The sequence below is a fragment of the Oncorhynchus gorbuscha genome, linkage group LG01, assembly GCF_021184085.1.
Source record: "Oncorhynchus gorbuscha isolate QuinsamMale2020 ecotype Even-year linkage group LG01, OgorEven_v1.0, whole genome shotgun sequence".
Taxonomy (NCBI): domain Eukaryota; kingdom Metazoa; phylum Chordata; class Actinopteri; order Salmoniformes; family Salmonidae; genus Oncorhynchus; species Oncorhynchus gorbuscha.
In genome coordinates this window covers 13765037-13784861 of record NC_060173.1, presented here as the reverse complement: position 1 = coordinate 13784861, position 19825 = coordinate 13765037, and the positions used below count along the sequence as shown (strand labels likewise).

The 19825-nt window shown below is 43.9% G+C and overlaps 2 protein-coding genes across 2 annotated transcripts in view; one reads left to right on the top strand and one right to left on the bottom strand.

Annotated features, from left to right (window-relative positions):
• The window catches only part of LOC123997843 (carboxypeptidase A2-like), a 6246-nt gene extending 4884 nt beyond the window's left edge, over positions 1-1362 (bottom strand). The window contains exons 1-3 of the mRNA XM_046302483.1: positions 1219-1362; positions 795-876; positions 532-666 (exon numbers count right to left, since the gene is read on the bottom strand). Of these exons, the coding sequence (XP_046158439.1) occupies positions 532-666; positions 795-876; positions 1219-1358 (357 nt within the window). The 5' untranslated portion in view covers positions 1359-1362. The remainder of the gene's footprint in view (positions 1-531; positions 667-794; positions 877-1218) is intronic.
• A 601-nt stretch (positions 1363-1963) lies between these two features.
• smc1b (structural maintenance of chromosomes 1B) lies at positions 1964-19289 on the top strand. The gene is made up of 25 exons (XM_046302359.1): positions 1964-2170; positions 2381-2569; positions 3939-4051; positions 4193-4396; positions 4787-5025; positions 5113-5371; positions 6040-6180; positions 6250-6332; positions 8732-8939; positions 9251-9436; positions 9652-9837; positions 10040-10186; positions 10388-10525; positions 10788-10904; positions 11674-11780; positions 13672-13813; positions 13988-14133; positions 14352-14505; positions 14904-15008; positions 15179-15332; positions 15934-16088; positions 17585-17736; positions 18423-18492; positions 18580-18690; positions 18884-19289. The coding sequence occupies exons 1-25, from the start codon at positions 2062-2064 to the stop codon at positions 18977-18979; spliced, it is 3711 nt and encodes a 1236-aa protein (XP_046158315.1). The 5' UTR covers positions 1964-2061; the 3' UTR covers positions 18980-19289.
• Positions 19290-19825: the final 536 nt, after the last annotated feature.

The following is a 19825-nucleotide window of genomic DNA, read 5'->3' as shown; positions in this document are numbered from 1 at the left end:
GCAGCTGCCATACCAAGTGGTGATGCAGCCAGTCAAGATGCTCTCAATGGCTCAGTTGTAGAACTTATTGAGGATCTGAGGGTCCATAACACAGCTTTTCAGCCACCCGAGGGAAAAGAGGCGTTGTTGTGTCCTCTTCATGATTATGTTGGTGTTTGTGGGCCATGATAGGGCCTTAGTGAGGTGGACACCGAAGAACATGAATATTACAATATTACCTTTTCAAATAAAACGTAATTTCTCAGAACTCCCAGTAGATAGCGGAAGTGAGCTGAGCAGTGAGGAGTCTCACTTGCCAGACTCATGGCCACCAATGGCTGTGGAAAGAGACTTTGCAGCACAGGAGGTTGGTGGCACCTTAATTGGGTTGAACGGACTTGTGGTAATGATTGGATCGGAATTAGTGGAATGGTATCAAATACATCAAACACATGGTCTCAAGGTGTTTGATGCCATTCCATTTGCTCCGTTCCGGTCATTATTATGAGCCGTTCTCCCCTCAGCAGTCTCCTGTGCTTTGCAGTGACTGACCTGCAGGTTGCTAATCATGACAGAGAACTGGATGTTATGGGCACGGAGGTAGTCCTTGACAGCGTACAGGCTGGAGGAGGGCACGCGGATGTCCACAGGGACCTCAGTGTTCACAGGGTGGAGCCAAAAGTCCAGCTGGAAGAGGAGAAGGGAGTGTTAAATTACGTAGTGAATAGGGAGGGATACCATGGTTAGCAGCAGGAAACATGACTGTGAATGGGACTAAACCAAGTATATTATACTCTTGTTTTTAATATACTTACATCCCAGTATGTGTCCTGCTCCAGAGCACGCAGAAGTAGAATCTGCTCCTCAGACTCCACATTGACCCTGATGACCTGGTCTCTGTGTAGGAAGGAAGGAATGAAGGCATGACAAAACGATATCAATCTTTCAGTTCATCAGGGAAACAATATATTTGAAGTCACATGGTGGTTATGGTGAATTGCTAGTAAACACTCAAGTTTCTCAGAGGTTAGAGGCTAGAGTGACTAAATAATTCCATGTCATTGCAAGTCATCTTTTTATTTAAATCCTGATACAAAAATGTGATGGCCCATTGATGCATTGTGTTCTGTAGTGTACAACTGCCTGTAGAATCTCTCGGATTTAATCTACTAATCTGCAAAGGGAAACATAATTTATGTAGGTATATTTATTTACAAAGTTTAAATCAGATGAATTTACCCAATGAAGACCTTCTCACAATTGGCGGCTGCAAGCAGCGCAAAGAGTACCAGCACCTTCATCCTTCCTGTGTCCTGTCCACTACTGCCAGCTCTCAAAGCACCTGCCTTTATACTCAACAACAGGTGCATTGTTCCCATGACAGTATTGCTTCACAATCTACGTTTGCTTCACAATCTATGGGGTACTGCCTTTTCCAATGATTGTGGTGCAATTCAATAGGTCTAGGCCCAAGAGTTATTTTGGGGAATGGACATGATGTCTTAGCTCTATTTGTTTTTCCATAGCATGGTTGATGGTGCCATTGCCCGCCTCCCTCAGTATCAGCTGTAGATAGTAACAGTCCTTCTCCCAGACATGCCAGTGCAGGATAAGTGGGTCTACTCAGCTCTATTGAAAGGCCTCCAGAATATATAGGCCTTATGGTCAAGAGGAAAGTAATACAACAGAATAAAATAAAATACACAAATGTTCAAAGCAGGGAAGGGAAATCTGCAACTCAACCTGGCCATTTCAAATTACCAAGTGGCCAATGGCCATTGTCTTGCAACCAAGATTTTCTGATTTGCCTTAGTCACTGCTTGCAACAGTGTTGCCCCAAGGCAAAGGGGCAACAGTTACAGCACAGCCAAGAAATTAAATTAAATATTGAACATTTAAATTAATATAATGTAAAAAAAAGTTTTATATATTATAACAAAAATATATTCTAATGTAGATTTAGCAACCTTTACCAATGGTCTTATTTGAGTGTTTCCCGCCAAAGGAGAAGGCTTCCACTCCGCCGCGCTCTTCTGAGGAAAAACTTGACAAAAACTGTTTTTGACGACCTAGCTGACCAAAATGGGTTTTCTAAAACAGCTAGATGTGGATAATTTTAAGTCTTGGCGAGGGAAGCAAGTAATTGGACCTTTTAAAAGGTTTAACTGTATTATTGGCACAAATGGATCCGGTAAGTTATCTTGAACTTTTGTCTTATCTTGATCAACTTGCTTGCTAGCTAACGTTAGCTTTGCAATGAACCCAATATGGGCTTGCTAAACTTGTCTGCGTTTTAGTATGGTGTGTACTCACTGGCAATACCAGACAGGTAGTGGATAGTTCTGATAATACGTTTCATACATAGCTTGCTGGCATTTCACTTTGCAACATCTTTCCATAGGTAAGTCGAACGTGATGGATGCCCTGAGCTTCGTGATGGGGGAACGGGCAGCGACTCTCCGCGTGAAGCACACCAGGGACCTCATCCACGGAGCCCACATTGGCAAGCCGGTGTCCACCACGGCCAGCGTCACCATGCGCTACTGCGACGACAACGGAGAGGAGCTCAACTTCTGTAGGAGCATATCGGGTGAGTTGGATTGCATCGAAGGGCTAGTAACTATAGACTTATTTCATATGAGAAAACATTGTTATCTAGTGGACTCATGCCACGGCCGGCCCGCTCATTAGGCAGGGTTGATGAGGCATCTCCGAAAAAAAACACATAACACCTCACCTAATTTTGCCCTAAAACAATGACAATTTCTCTCAACCAGTGGCATATGGGTTTTAATGTGATCGCTGATGCCGCCCTTTGCTGCAGCACTCCACCAACATTCCTTAAAAAATGTATCTTAATAACATAAATCATATAGCATAAATAGGATAAAGGCTGGAGATCAAATGTATGACAGTGTAATGAGATGGACACTTTCTACATCATACCGGTTTCTCCCTGATCAAATAGCTTAACCCAAATGGCACCCAATCAAATTCAACCATGCTCTGTCATGTTAACAAATAATATATTCTAAAAACTGGACAGGTCAAAGTAAAATAGACAATATGGAATGGACAATCACAAATGTTGTCCAAGAGTTTCACCCCATTGTCATGATCAGTGATTTCAAGTTTGTCTCTGTCCATTTTTGACAAGCTGATCATAGCCTAAAATAAAATACTTCTGAATTTCCTGTTGTGTAAACACATTGCAAATAAGCTCACAATAACTCCTGATAAAGTTGGGTAGCTGATATTCAGAGCTTAAATAGCCCAATTGATTAGTCACAGGAATAAGGACTAACAAAGCCAATGTAACAGCCTGTTTTAATAACTGTGGGCCTACTACATGGATAGGCATTCATAAAATGACATTGCAGGCTGACATGGTAGGCTACACCCCAGTTTCGGGCGTCTGTTTTTGGTCCGGACCGGACTTTTTTGGTGCAGTCCGGACCCGCCTTGATTTCAACATCCACGGACATTGGTCTTTGGTCTGGTCCAAACCAAATCTGAACCAATCATATAAATCTATGTTTGGTTCAGATTTTGGGGCGGTCCAGACGGGCTTTGACTTCAACGTTCACGGACATTGATTTTGACCCGCCTTGATTTGGCCCAAACATAGACATCTATAAATTACATCTTTTCAACTTTCATTCAGAACCAAAAATGAGCCTGATTTCAATGTCCGGAAAAGACGCCTTTGCAACTTCCTATAAAATATGTATTTTAAACATCCCGAAAATACACATTTTCACCTTTAATTTAGAACCTAAATAGAACCTAACTTCAACGTCTGGAATGTCTTTTCAACGTTGTTTTACCTTCTGTCCTGGTTTGTCTTATTCAGCAAATATTTAGCAACATTTTTATCCAGTAGTGTATGTAAATAGTAGCTCAACTAATGATTGTGCTACTTTACTGTACTGTATGAACTAATGTTGTGTATCTTCCAGGGGACTCCTCTGAGTATCGCATCAATGGCAGACAAATCACCCTTGCCAAGTACACAGAGGAACTGGAGAAGATAGGCATTGTGACTAAAGCTAGAAACTGTCTGGTATTCCAGGTAAGCAAACACACACAACTGCTAGTATTTTATCATAATTCATAATGTAGCTAATTACAGTGCCATTCATTAAAGTACATAAGACATTCTGAGACAGTTTAATAGTGACCTCTGTTTTATATTTCCTGTGACTCCATACAGGGGGCGGTGGAGTCCATTGCCATGAAGAACCCCAAGGAGCGGACCAAGATGTTTGAGCGCATCAGCCAGTCTCTGGAGCTGTCTGATGACTATGACAGGAAGAAGGAGGCTCTGCAGAAGGCTAAAGAAGACACGCAGTTCCACTTCAACAAGAAGAAGACAGCCACCGCAGAGAAGAAACAGGTCTCCTCAGAGAAAGTGGAGGTAGGATAAGAACACAGAGAGGGGATATTCTCCATTTATCTCTCATAAGACTTAACATAACACTGTCGTAACAGTTAGTAAATGACAACTTGCTTTTTACCCAGTCACATTAAATCATTAAGACAATCTGGAAATGTGGTTAAAAGTCATGGAAAAGTTTTGGAATTTCAATTCACAATGTTTATTGCTCAATTCATGTATATGCTCTTAGGCTCCCGAGTGGCGCAGCGGTCTAAGGCACTGCATCGCAGTGCTAGAGGTGTCACTACAAACACCCTAGGTGTAGGCTGCCATTGTAAATAAGAATTCATTCTTATTAACTGACTTGCCAAGTTAAATAAAGGTTAAATCAATTTAAAAAATGAACCCTGTCCCTCTCTTCATCCTCAGGCCCAGAAGTACCAGGAGTTGGTGGACGACCTGAACCAGGGGAGGCTGCAGCTAAACCTGTTCCAGCTGTACCACAACCAGCAGGGCCTGAGTGCCCTGTCAAAGACCCTGAGGAAGAGACAGGAGGCTGTGGCCGGTCAGAAGACAGGACTGAATGGGTGGGAGCAGAGCATCAAGGCCCAGAAGAAAGAACATGGACGCTTTACCAGAGAGCTGCAGCAGATTGAGAAGGAGATCCGGTGGGTAGGAGTCAGGAGGGAGAAGTGTGTGTAGAGAGAGGTGTGTGTGTTTATTACTAACTAAACTAACCTCTCCCTCTCCCCTAGTGGGCAGGAGCAGACCCTGTCCCTGCGTCGGTCCCAGTACATCAAGGCCAAGGTGAATACGGCCCACCACCTAAAGAAGGTAGATGATACCCGTGGGGCCCTGGAGAAGAGCCAGAGGATGGGTGCCAAGAAAGAGGAGGAGCTGGCTGAGTTCCATCAGGAGCTCCAGGAGCTGGAGAGGGCCTGGAGGGACTATGAGAGACATGCCCAGGAGGAGTTGACCGACCGGAACGCTGACATACAGCTGGAGGAGGAACAGGTAATAAGAGAGAAACCACAACACGACATAAAGAGAGACCTAAGACAACAACATAGCATGGCAGCAACACATGACAACACAGCATGGTAGCAACACAACATGACAACAACATGGTAGCAACAAAACATGGTACAAACATTATTGGGCACAGACAACAGCGCAAAGGCAAGAAGGTAGAGACAACAATACATCACGCGAAGTAGCCACAACTGTCAGTAAGAGTGTCAATGATTGAGTCTTTGAATGAAGAAACTGTCCAGTTTGAGTGTTTTTTTGCAGCTCATTCCAGTCGCTAGCTGCAACGAACTGAAAAGAGGAGAGACCCAGGGATTACAGCTTATGAAATATGGGACCAACACTTTACATGTTGCGTTTATATTTTTGTTCAGTGTAGTTTAGGTCCATGTGCAATGTGTGTGGCTTATTTTTTTTTCACCTTTATTTAACCAGTTAGGCTAGTTGAGAACAAGTTCTCATTTACAACTGCGACCTGGCCAAGATAAAGCATAGCAGTGTGAACAGACAGCAACACAAAGTTACACATGGAGTAAACAATAAACAAGTCAATAACACAGTAGAAAAAGCTGAGAAAACAGCTGCAGCGATCGGTTAGCTGCTCAGATAGCAGATATTTAAAGTTGGTGTGTGTGTATATTCTGTGTGTCTAGTTGGAGCGCTATAAGGAGCTGAAGGAGCTGGCCAGGAAGCAGGGGGCCCTCCTGTCCCAGCAGACTAAGAAGATGCACTGGGAGGTCAAGGCTGACCACCAGAAAATCGAGTTTGACCAGCGGAGGAAGAAAGAAGTGGAGGTAGGTACTAGAGAGTGTGCGTGTTTGTGTGAAAACAGAAATTGGTGTTGACTTTCTCTGTGTATATAGGTAAGCATTAAGCACAGCCATACTCAGCTGGGGGACTTCACGAGGAGAGCAGATAAACTGGAGGAGTACACCAACACCTGCAAGTAAGTCATGTGTTGTGGTGTATGTTATTGGTTACTGATGAGTGAAAAAATAGATACAGTTGAAGTCGGAAGTTTATATACACCTTAGCCAAATACATTTAAACTTAGTTTTTCACAATTCACGACGTTTAATCAAAGTAAACATTCCCTGTCTTAGGTCAGTTAGGGTCACCACTTTATTTTAAGAATGTGAAATGTCAGAATAATAGTAGAGAGAATGATTTATTTCAGATTCACATTCATCACATTCCCAGTGGGTCAGAAGTTTACATGCACTCAATTAGTATTTGGTAGGATTGCCTTTAAATTGTTTAACTTGGGTCAAACGTTTCGGGTAGCCTTCCACAAGCTTCCCACAATAAGTTGGGTGACTTTTGGCCCTTTCCTCCTGACAGAGCTGGTGTAACTGAGTCAGGTTTATAGGTCTTGCTTGCACATGCTTTTTCAGTTCTGCCCACAAATGTTCTATAGGATTGAGGTCAGGGTTTTGTGATGGCCACTCCAATACCTTGACTTTGTTGTCCTTAAGGCATTTTGCCACAACTTTGGAAGTATGCTTGGGTTCATTGTCCATTTGAAGACCCATTTGCGACCAAGTTTTAACTTCCTGACTGATATCTTGAGATGTTGCTTCAATATATCCACATAATTGTTCTTCCTCATCATGCCATCTATTTTGTGAAATGCATTAGTCCCTCCTGCAGCAAAGCAACCCCACAACATGATGCTACCACCCCCGTGTTTCACAGTTGGGATGGTGTTCTTCTGCTTGCAAGCCTCCCCCTTTTTCCTCCAAACATAACAATGGTCATTATGGCCAAACAGTTCAGACCAGAGAACATTTCTCCCAAAAGTACGATCTTTGTACCCATGTGCAGTTGAAAACCGTAGTCTGGCTTTTTTATGGCGGTTTTGGAGCAGTGGCTTCTTCCTTGCTGAGCGGCCTTTCAGGTTATGTCGATATAGGACTCGTTTTACTGTGGATATATATACTTTTGTACCTGTTTCCTCCAGCATCTTCACAAGGTCCTTTGCGGTTGTTCTGGGATTGATTTGCACTTTTCGCACCAAAGTACGTTCATCTCTAGGAGACAGAACGTGTCTCCTTCCTGAGCGGTGTGATGGCTGCGTGGTCCCATGGTGTTTATACTTGCCTACTATTGTTTGTACAGATGAACGTGGTACCTTCAGGCGTTTGGAAATGGCACCCAAGGATGAACCAGACTTGTGGAGGTCTGCAATTTATTTTTTGAGCTCTAGGCTGATTTCTTTTGATTTTCCCATGATGTCAAGCAAAGAGGCACTGAGTTTGAAGGTAGGCCTTGAAATACATCCACAGGTACACCTCCGATTGACTCAAATGATGTCAATTAGCCTATCAGAAGCTTCTAAAGTCATGACATAATTTTCTGGAATTGTTCAAGCGGTTTAAAAGGCCCAGTCAACTTAGTGTATGTAAACTTCTGACCCACTGGAGTTGGTGAATTAATTCACTACAGTGAATTATAAGTGAAATATTCTGTCTGTAAACAATTGTTGGAAAAATTACTTGTGTCATGCACAAAGTAGATGTCCTAACCGACTTGCCAAAACTATAGTTGGTTAACAAGAAATTTGTGTAGTGGTTGAAAAACGAGTTTTAATGATTCCAACCTAATTGTATGTACACTTCTGTCTTCAACTGTAGTTGCATATCACAATATTATTTTGGATGATATATAGATACTTTGACTTCAAAGTATTTGGGATTTTTTTTAAATAGATTTTTGCTAGGTACCGCTAGTCGGCTGTACCTGTGCCAAAACTCAGCTATTTTTTATCCTATAGTGTGTTCTCCATCTTCTTTTTAAATATTGAATCAACATGTTTTCAGCACTTATTTCCATGACTGATCAAACTCATTTTATAAATCTATCTGCAGCAGATATGTTTGGAACATCAAATTGCAATAAAAAACGAATCGCAATACATAGAATCATGAGAACCACGATACATATCGTATCTAAGTATCGTGATAATGTCGTATTGGGAGGCCCTTGGCAATTCCCACCCCTATTGTATGTATGTGTTGCTGTTATTTTTTGAAGGAGAACACTACTTAAATACATTTGTCAGTATTAAGCACCCCATTCTTTATAAAGCTTCTCTTGGCTGTGCTGACATACTAAACTACTGAGAGAGAGAAGGAGAGAAAGAGAGAATGAGAGAGCAAGAAGGAGAGAGATAGAGAGGAGAGAGATAGAGGAGGAGATAGAGAGATAGAGAGGAGAGATAGAGAAGGAGAGAGAGAGAGAGATAGAAAATTAGAGAGAGAAGGAGAGTGAAGGAGAGAGAGAAAAGGAAAGAGGGAGAAATCAGGGAAAAGAGTGACAAACTGTATTTGTTTTTCTTCTGTTCAGGAGCTCTCTGGAGGAGTCTCGTCAGCAGGAGGAGGTGCTGTCTGCGGAACTGCAGAGAGGGAGGGTGAGGGTGGAGGAGGTGAACCAGGAGTTAGGGGAGGTACTGGGAGAGCTGCAGAACGCCAGGCTGGACAGCCAGGAGAGTAAGAGGCAGCAGCAACGCAACGAGGTCCTGGAAAACCTCCGCAGACTCTGCCCTGACTCACTGGTGAGACATCCCTAGACATCCCTGTCTCACTGCCACCAACACCTCATTAGATCAAACTGGGAAAATATAATCTTCCATAGTGCACCCCCTCCTCCCCCCTCATCCCTTATTGCAGTCATTTGAATGTGAGCTTTTAGGGATTGCCTTGGTAGCAGTCTTGCTTAGGATCTCGCAGAATCTTGAGATATTTTAAGATCCTGTTACTAGTATCCAGTAAGATCTATCTAAAGGTCTCGTAGGATCTTCCAAGATCTTTGTCAGCATCCAGAGGAAGATTTCTGCCAGGGTGTATTTGTTCCTCTATTTCCCAGTTTGGTCGTTTGGTGGACCTGTGCAGCCCCATCCATAAGAAGTACCAGCTGGCCGTCACCAAGGTGTTTGGACGCTACATGAACGCCATAGTAGTGTCGTCAGAGAAGGTGGCTCGGGACTGCATCCGCTTTGTCAAAGAGGAGAGGGCCGAACCAGAAACCTTCTTACCCATAGATTACCTGGACGTGAGTCAGTGGACAAAGAAGTTGAGATTGTTTGTAGGCCTACTCCTTAATTTAAAAAACAACAAAACAGCAGCTCCGCTACATTTGCTATAAAGCTGAGGGATGGGGGAAGGAGAAACAACCAGAACTACCTAAAACTAACAACAGAGGCTTTGATTAACACACCCAACACACAAACCTCACTGAGGCTGTCCCACCTCCCTGTCCCTTCCCAGGTGAGCCCTCTGAATGAGCGGCTGCGCGGGGTGCGTGGAGCTAAGATGATGGTGGACGTGGTGCAGTGTTCCCCTACCGCTCCTCAGCTGAAGAAAGTCATCCAGTTTGTGTGTGGCAACGCTCTGGTCTGTGAGACACTCAAAGAGGCCAGAGCCATCGCCTTCGACGGGCCTGAGCGACTCAAGGTGAGTTAGTCAGTCATTCAGCTTGTTTGAGGGCTATGGGATTCAAGGAGATATATAGATCAGTAATTCTGCACAGTCTGACTGCAATGTACAGTAGACAATCTCAAACATGCACAATTAGTCAGTCAACCAGCCAGCCAGTCAGAGTCCCCCCCCCCATCCACTTTACTGTGGTAGCACCCACCTTGATATTTTCCCCCAGACGGTGGCTCTGGATGGTACCATGTTCTCCAAGTCAGGGGTGATCTCTGGGGGCTCCAGCCACCTGCGGAGCAAGGCCCGGCGCTGGGACGAGAAGGACATGACCAAGCTGAAGGAGCTCAAAGAACAGCTGACTGCAGAGCTACGTGTGAGTCTGGGTCTTTGCACACTTTCAGAATCTAGATTTTTAAAGTCTGGGAATCTAATACATTTTTTATTATTGTAAGTCTTGGTTCTATAATATGCACTGCAAAACCGCAAACTTATTCTCTCTGGCTCAAGGAGTGTCAATTTTCTGACCAATTATCTGAGACAGTCCTTTATTTCCACTTCCTGTGTCATGTGACAGGGTCTGGTGAAGCTGAAGCGTAAGGAGCCTGAGCTGAAACAGATCCAGTCTCAGGCTCAGGGGGTTCAGACCCGTCTGAAGTACTCCCACACTGAACTGGACACCCTCCGCAAGAAGAGCATTCCCAACTGCCACGCGGTAAACTACACTAACACTGTTACTGTAACTTACTCTGACTACACCATCTGCAAACCACCACTTCTACTTGAATTCAACATGTGTCTACTTATTTTTACTCCAAAAAGAGCATAGTAAGCCTTCAACAGTTTTTCAGCTTGGGTGATGTTTTTGAGTTTTGAAAATCTACTGTAAGTCTCTCAATACTGTAAGAGTTTTCTCAATCTGTGGCCCATGTCGCGCACATCTCATGTCTTGACAACTTGCATGTCTCTCCCTTCAGGAGATGTCTCGCCTGGAGGCTGAGCTGGCCAACGTGGAGTCTCAGCTGGAGATGCAGAAAGAGAACATGGAGATCAAGGAGCTGGAGATGAAGAAGCTCCAAGACAGGATCAACCAGGTCAGGACGCACTGCTACCAAGACTATTTAGAATAATGTCTAAATTGGCAGGTAGCCTAGCGGTTAAAAGCATTGGGCATTGGGTAACCAAAAGGTTGTTGGTTTGAATCCCTGAGGCGGCTAAGGGGGAAAAAAACTGTCGATATGCCCTTGAGCAAGGCACTTAACTCTAATTTCTATCAAAGTCGCTTTGGATAAGAGCATCCGCTAAATAGCAGACACCTGTTATTAGTGGCGTGTCATAGCTAACACAAACAACACCAAAGGTTTTACATCAATTAGCAGACGCTCTTATCCAGAGAGACTTACAGTCGTGAGTGCATACATTTTAAAAACTCGAAAACATCGGCCCAAGACTGAAAAACTGTTGATGGCCTACTATGCTCTTGTTGGAAAAGAAGAAAGTAGACACATGTTGAAGTCAAGTGGGAATTGAACCCAACACTTCAAAGTGGGAAGTGCCATGCTCTACCAACTGAGCCACATGGGACTATACTTTCACATAATTTATCAGACACTCTTATCCAGAGAGATTTACAGGAACAACGTGCCCTGGATCAAGATCACATTAACAGATTTTTCACGTTGTAGGCTTGGGGATTCAAACCAGTGACCTTTTGATTCCCAGCCAAACGCTCTAACCGCTAGGCTACCTGCCACACTACCAAATATTTGTAGTATGTCACTGCCATAGAGTAGGAACGTTCTGCCTACTATATCTAGGGGGACCAGGTTCGTGGTCATGTTGTTGTTATTGTTCTGTGTTCAGATGGAGGACGTGGTGTTCTCGGACTTCTGTGCTGAGATAGGAGTGGCCAACATCAGGGAGTATGAACAGGAGCATCTCAAACAGCAGCAGGATGTAGACAGGAAACGGTATTGGACTGGACCTCCCCACATTACATACGGTCCATATGGTCTATGGAACGATGATGCTAACAAGTTTATATGGACTGATTGTACAGTATGCTTGTTCTTATACGGTGTACAGTGCATTCGGAAAGTGTTCAGACCCCTTGACTTTTTCCACATTTTGTTACATTACAACCTTATTCTTAACCTTAAAAATAAATTTAAAAAAATACCCACATCAATCTACACAAAATACCTCATAATGACAAAACAAAAACAGGTTTTAAAAATTTTAGCAAATGTATTAAAGATTTAAAAAAAAAATGAAAAAAATCACATTTACATAAGTATTCAGACCCTTTACTCAGTACTTTGTTAAAGCACCTTTAGCAGCAATTACAGCCTCGAGTCTTCTTGGGTATGATGCTACAAGCTTGGCACACCTGTATTTGGAGAGTTTCTCCCATTATTCTCTGCGGATCCTCTCAAGCTATGTCAGGTTGCACGGGAAGTGTCGCTGCACAGCTATTTTCAGGTCTCTCCAGAGATGTTTGATCGAATTGAAGTCCGGGCTCCTGTGTTGTCTTACATGCTGAACAGACCAGACACGTCGCGTGCGCGAGCGTCGCAAATCCATGTTATTCAATTATTGCACCCACACTGCTCGTCTGTGAAGAAGTAATAGAAGTAATTCCTATTTCTGACGCAGATCACGCTGCGAGTCCTGCCTCTCCTCATTAGTTTATAGAAGCAGGTACCCACGTGCCATCTCCTCATTGGTTATACCCACGTGGGTGATTGAAAGACAAAATGTTTTGCCTATTGTTGTGGTGAAAGTGTAGAAAATGTAGATATAAATTCAAAGATGAAAAGGCCTGGAAGGAGGAGAGATGACTAGAAACGATTCAGTTGGCCATTTTATGTGTGGATTAATTGTCGGAGTAGAGAACCTTATGCATTTAAGGTAAAATACCTCAATGTTTATATCCAAGGACAAATTAGCGAGCAAGTGCAAGCTAACTAGCTAAATTGCCAAACATGTTTAATGCTTTACGACCTCTCCCCAAATTAATGTCATTGGTTCAGAGTTTGTTTTTATGTTTTAACCTGCGTGTCGTGATCGCGTTTGGTGTAGGGGGACAAAATAAATGTATGCACAATAGCGCACGATGGAGCACGCGCGCATATCTCTGTACTGTACCCCTTTCATCTTTCCCTCAGTCTTAACTAGTCGCCCAGTCCCTGTCGCTGAAAAACAGCCCCAGAGCATAATAGTACCACCAAAATGCTTCACCGTATGGATGTAGCCAGGTTCCATACATGACACTTGGCATTCAGGCCAAAGAGTTCAATCTTGGTTTTATCAGATCAGAGAATCTTGTTTCTCATGGTCTGAGAATCCTTCAGATGCCTTTTGGCAAACTCTAAGTGGGCTGTCATGTGCCTTTTACTGAGGAGTGACTTCTGTCTAGCCATTCTACCATAACGGCCTGATTGATGGAGTGCTGCAGAGATGGTTGTTCTTCTGGAAGGTTCTTCCATCTCCATAGAGGAACTCTGGAGCTCTGTCAGAGTGACCATCGGGTTCTTGGTCACCTCCTTGACCAAGGCACTTCTGCCCCAATTGCTCAGTTTGGCCAGGCGGCCAGCTCTAGGAAGAGTCTTGGTGGTTCCAAACTTCTTCCATTTAAGAACGGAGGACACTTTGTTCTTAAATGTTTTGGTACCCTTCTCCAGTTCTGTGCCTCGTAACTAAATGTGGCAAAAGTCAAGGGGTCTGAATACTTTCCGAATGCACTGTGTATTGTTCGCAAATATTATTATATTTTTTTCTGGCCATCTCCTCTCCCACATCTCTTTTCTGTCACTGCCTGAGTGTAATCAACCCAATTCTCTTTTCCCACCCCTCTCCCAGGTTGGAGTTTGAGTCTCAGCGGACCTGTCTGAAGGCCCAGTTGGAGTATGAACAGGGTCAACTGGAGCAGCAGAGGAAGAAGATGAAGAAACTAGAGGAGACCATTGCCAAGGAGCAGTGCAGAGTGGAAGAACAGAAGCAGGCAAAACATACCTCCTCTCCTCCGTTCTCTCCTTTTCTCAACTTCCCTCTCATGTTATCTCCTTTCTTGTCCCTTCATACTCCCTTCCCTTTTCCCATCAGCTTCTCAAATCCTCCTCTAAAATCACACAGAATGTAATCCCAGTGTTGTGTTGTTCTCTTGTGTCTCCGCTAGGAGGAAGAGAAGCTGCTGGTGGTGATGGAAGAGAGTCAATCTAAAGTGTTGGATCTGAAGAATCATCTGCTGGGGAAGAAGACCCAGGCTTTTGACTCTAAGGCCCAGGTGGACCAAACGATGAAGAGTCTTCAGGAGAGCTCCAGGTACTACTGACTGTGGCTGTTCTGCTGTCAGTTATTTTTGTCCAGTGTATCAAATTGATTGCAGGTCACTTCACTGGTCTCATCGCCCTCTCTAAAAGCTGATCTTCTCCTCTCTCCGCCCGATCCCTCTTCATTTTCTGTTTTCTCTTTATCTCCCTCCCCCTTCTCTTCTTCCTTTCTCTGTCCCCTCTCCATTGTCTAACCCTTCTCCCCACCAGAGAGCAGGTGAAGCTGCAAAGGGAGGTTATCTCAGCTGAGACAGCCCTGGAGCAGTTGAGGATCTGGAAACACAACCTGCTGCTAGGTTGTAAGATCCAGGGCCTGCCCATCACGCTGCTGTCTGGCAGCTTGGACGAGATCAGTGAGGTGCAGGTAGGACAGACTAGAGACCACAGGAGGTTGGTAGCATGTTAATTGGGGAATACGGGCTCGTCGTAATGGCTGGAGCGAAATAAATGTTTTTTATATGTTTGATGCAGTTCCATTTGCTCTGTTCCAGCCATTATTATGAGCTTTCCTCCCCTCAGTAGCCTCCACTATCAGAGACAGAGTGAGGGGGGGCATAGACCAGGGTAGTGTACAGTAGGGCTGTAAAATCCAGGACCTGCCCAGATGACGGGCTGTGTTCACGTTCTCCTTGTACTGAATGTGTATTGTGTACTTGGATGTACAGTTGTTTACCTCTCATATGTGTAATTCAAATTCACTATCGGGGGAGAATAAAGTTCTCTCTCTCTGTTATGTCTGATTGACTGATCTTGCCTTGCCAGCTGGACTCAGAGTCACTCACAGAGAGCACCTGCACCACTATGGACATCTACGAGAGAGAAGCGCTGATGGTCATCGACTACTCTGGCCTGGGAGCTGAGCTGAAGGTAGACCTCATTAATCAATCATCACTCAATACAGTATCCCTTCTCAGTCTCTTAGCTTTAAGAACTGATCAATATCATACAGTTAATGTACTATATTCACCCCAGAGGACAGTTATGTATCTAACGTTATGCTGTCCAAACCTGTGTGTGTGTGTCTTTATGTCCAACAGGATCTTGCAGGGGAGGAGGTGGACCCCCAGGTAGAGCGTCTTAAGGAGACAGTGTCCTCTCTAGAGGGGGTCCTACAGCGCTCCACAGCCCCCAACCTTAAAGCCCTGGAGAAAATGAGGGTGGTCAAGGACAAATACCAGGGGGTGGTGGACGGTACAAAGTGCAGAAACACACCTCAATACACCAACTGTATAGTGGCGACACACACCTCAATACACCAACTGTATAGTGGCGACACACACCTCAATACACCAACTGTATAGTGGCGACACACACCTCAATACACCAACTGGATAGTGGCGACACACACCTCAATACACCAACTGTATAGTGGCGACACACCTCAATACACAAACGCTATTGCTTTACTTGTCTTGGCGAGTGTATTGTGGGAACCCATTGAGGGCCCTAAAAAGTTAAAATCCAGAGGAGACAGGTTTTAGTGACAAACTTTTAAGATGCTAGACTGGCATATTTCAAATGCATTGCAGCATTTATTCTCCCAATACCACGGCAGGACCTAACTTTTTAGTGCCTAAAGATCTTTGATCGACATACATTTTAAATAGCCAGTTAAAAAAAGCCATATTCAGTGAGGTTCCATACATTTAAAAAACTTGACAGGGATAACACAATAAAGTGAATCACTTTTTTCTGTTGTGGTCCCTTAAAGTTAATGGTGCAATACATATCTGTGTGTGTGTATGGCTCAATGATGTTCATCTGATTGCCTTTGTCTCCCTCTGTGCTCCAGCGTTTGATGCCAGCACCAAGGCAGCCAGAAGGAGTAACCAGGAGTTTGAGCAGGTTAAAGCCAAACGCTCCAGACTCTTCAGTCAGTGCTTTGAACACGTCTCTGTCGTCATCGACCAGATCTACAAACAACTGTGCAGGAACACCAGCGCTCAGGTGTGAAGGCTTTACTCATACAGAAACACTTGTACACACACACCTGAAAGCAATCTTCATACTACTGTGTAATAGACACACTTATCAGGTTTGTGGATGTGTAGTATGTGTCGTGTTTGTAATGTGTGTGTGTGTAACAGGGTCTGCAAAAGGTGCTTGAGGTGCTTAAAGTACTTCCATTTGGAGTACCTTGAAAATCTGACATTTTCTCAAGTAGGTACTTCAAAAGTACTTCAATTCAAATGAGAGGAGAACATGAGCAAATGCATTTCTGAAAAATATCAGAAAAATGTATTGGTCTTGCAAATTAATTTCCAGGCAGACTACTGAGTTTTATTTCTTTACGTGTTTCGCGCTGTGGTTGCCAGGTGAGCTCACTCATTCAACCCACACTGCCACTGAGCCAGGCAGTGACAGAACTGGCTGATTAGGCACAGCCAAACGTCACATTGATAGCTAAAATGCCGGGCAATTGTAGATACAATTTTGTGCTAATGGAACATTTCTGGGATCTTTTATTTATCACAGCAACAATAAGAAGAGACTTGCTTTGGCCAAGAAACACAATCAATAGACATTAGACCTGTGGAAATCTGTCCTTTGGTCTGATGAGTCCAAATTTGAAAATGTTGTTGCCAACCGCTGTGTCTTTGTAAGATGCAGAGTAGGTGAACAGATGATCTCTGCATGTGGTTCCCACTGTGGAGAAGGAGGTGTGATGGTGTGGGGGTGCTTTGCTGGTGACACTGCCAATTATTTATTTAGAATTCAAGGCACAGCTAACCAGCATGGCTACTACAGCATTCTGCAGCGATACGCCATCCCATCCGGTTTGCGCTGAGTGGGACTATCATTTGTGTTTCAAGAGGACAATGACCCAACACACCTCCAGGCTGTGTAAGGGCTATTTGACCAAGAAGGAGAGTGATGGAGTGCGGCATCAGATGACCTGGCCTCCACAATCACCCAACCTCAACCCAACTGAGATGGTTTGGGATGAGTTGGACCGCAGAGTGAAGGAAAAGAAGCCAACAAGTGCTCAGCATATGTGGGAACTCCTTAAGTAGTAGATTCCCAAATGGCCAATAAATACAGTCATTAAGTTGGAATTGTGTAGTAATGTGAATAGGACATGTGTTCACCAGTAGGCGTGTCCCAAAACTCTGCTCATTAATACTCAAATTACAACACCATCATTACTGACTTACCACTCCTGTATGTAATAAATAAGTAGTGAAACACGTATTATTGAGAGGCACTTCTAAGGTAGTGATGACTAGTAAGTTAGTTCGTTATTTTCATGAGGTTGTGGCGATATACAGCCATCTGGTTGTGACTAGAAACAATTGCATAATAGGAAGTATTACAAATTGATGGTCCTTGAAAATAAATATTAGTGCTTGAAAAAGTCCTTGAATTTGACTCACCACTGTCTGTACAAACCCTGGTGTAATGTATGGGTGTGTATATGCCTGAATGTGTGCTGCTCCCTCCAGGCCATTCTGAGTGCTGAGAACCCAGATGAGCCCTACCTGGATGGCATCAATTACAACTGTATTGCTCCTGGGAAACGCTTCATGGCCATGGACAACCTTTCTGGAGGAGAGAAGGCCATCGCTGCCCTGGCTCTGGTGTTCGCAATACACAGGTGAGAGAGAAAGAGAAAAGGTTCATGGCCATGGACAGCCTGTGGAGGGAGAAGGCCATCGCTGCCTTGGCTTTGGTTTTGCCATACACAGGTGAGAGAGAGGGAGAAGTTCATGGCCATGGACAGCCTGTGGAAGGGAGAAGGCCATCGCTGCCTTGGCTTTGGTTTTGCCATACACAGGTGAGAGAGAGAGAGAAGTTCATGACGATGGACAGCCTGTGGAAGGGAGAAGGCCATCGCTGCCTTGGCTTTGGTTTTGCCATACACAGGTGAGAGAGAGAGAGAAGTTCATGACCATGGACAGCCTGTGGAAGGGAGAAGGCCATTTGGTTTTGCCATACATAGGTTCATGGCTGTGGACAACTTGTCTGGAGGAGAGAAGGCCATCGCTGCTCTCGTGTTGGCTTTACACAGCTAACACACACAGCAGACATGAGATATGCCCATCAGTATTTTTATTTATTTTTTATTTTAACAAGGCAAGTCCGTTAAGAAAAAATTCTTACTTTCAATGATGGCCTAGGAACAGTGGGTTAACTGCCTGTTCAGGGGCAGAACGACAAATGTGTACTTTGTCAGCTCGTGGATATGAACTTGCAACCTTTCGGTTACCAGTCCAACGCTCTAACCACTAGGGTACCCTACAGCACTGAACCACTGTCTGATGTTTGTGTTTTCTCAATCAGCTTCCGTCCAGCTCCGTTCTTTGTCCTGGATGAGGTTGATGCAGCCCTGGACAACACCAATATTGGCAAAGCAAGTTGACATTTTAATTGTGATTAAATATGGGCTGTAGCTACGAATATGGCAATACAGCTAACCTGTCTGTCTCTGTGGATGCAGGTGACCAGCTTTATCAGGGAGCAGTCGAGAGAGAGCCTCCAGATCATCGTCATCTCTCTGAAGGAGGAGTTCTACTCTAGAGCTGACGCTCTGCTGGGGGTCTACCCTGAGGTACAGTACCAAAACACCTTTATTCCAGACCATCTTTCTCTCGCGGCCTGGTTCTGCTGCCTTTCTCTCGTCTCTTCCTTGCCTTCTTCCCAAAACACCAAAGAAGAACCCAGGGTGCTTTCCTCCAATGTGTCTTGAGAAGGAGGCGAGGATATCAGTCCCTGTGACTTAACTGTCTTTCTTTTTCTCTCAGTTTAACGACTGCATGTTCAGCCGCATGCTGACGCTGGACCTAAGTCCCTATCCCCTGAACGAAGAGAACGGAACAGAGAGAGGGAAGGAGATGTAAAGAAAGAAAGAACAAACAATCAAAGATATACTTTATTGGCCTGATGTGATAGACCCTGACAGCTGATTTCCTGTTTCTCTTGAGATAGTACTAAACCAATCTTCAATTGATTGCCAAAAGAATTCACCTAAAATGTTTGTTTATTAATGTTAATATATTGCTTGTTACGTAGATTTTTATTCCGGAGGTTTGAGGATGTTGTACTCCCTCTCAATACTTTTCTATCATTGTTTAGCTTGAAGCATTTTAATATACCAGGGTTCGATTTCACTGTTTTACTTTATATTTAATATAAATCGTTTCCTCTTTATATTGTCTTTGTGTTCTTTTGGACTGATCTATTCATCATTACAACCCAAAGTCCCTGTAATCACACAGATCAAATGGCATTGTGCAATGCGAATAGTAGATAACAGGTGGCAGCACTGTGCCAGTTTATGAGTTGTAACAAGGCTTTTCAAATATACCATGTTATTACAGGTCAATGAGGACTTCTGATTACAACCATTTTTTTAAATGTAAAAACCAGCCTACTTTAAATATGCAGAAGTGGTTTGGCTGAACCTTCCCATGCCCCGACTGCTGTTTTCAGCTACATTTGGGTTTCCACTTTAAACCACATCCACAGTCAAAATTGGCTAGATGATAATAATTCATGAAAACAAAAATGTGCTTTTTGGTATTACTTTAGGGTTAGGCATAAGGTTAGCAGTGTGGCTAAGGTTAGGTTTTAAACAATTATGTATACTAACCCTGGATTGCTGATGCAATGTATAGGCCACTGAGAATCTGAAGCCAACGTTCACCCATACTGGCAATCCCCAGTAGAAGCAGTCCTCCATAGGA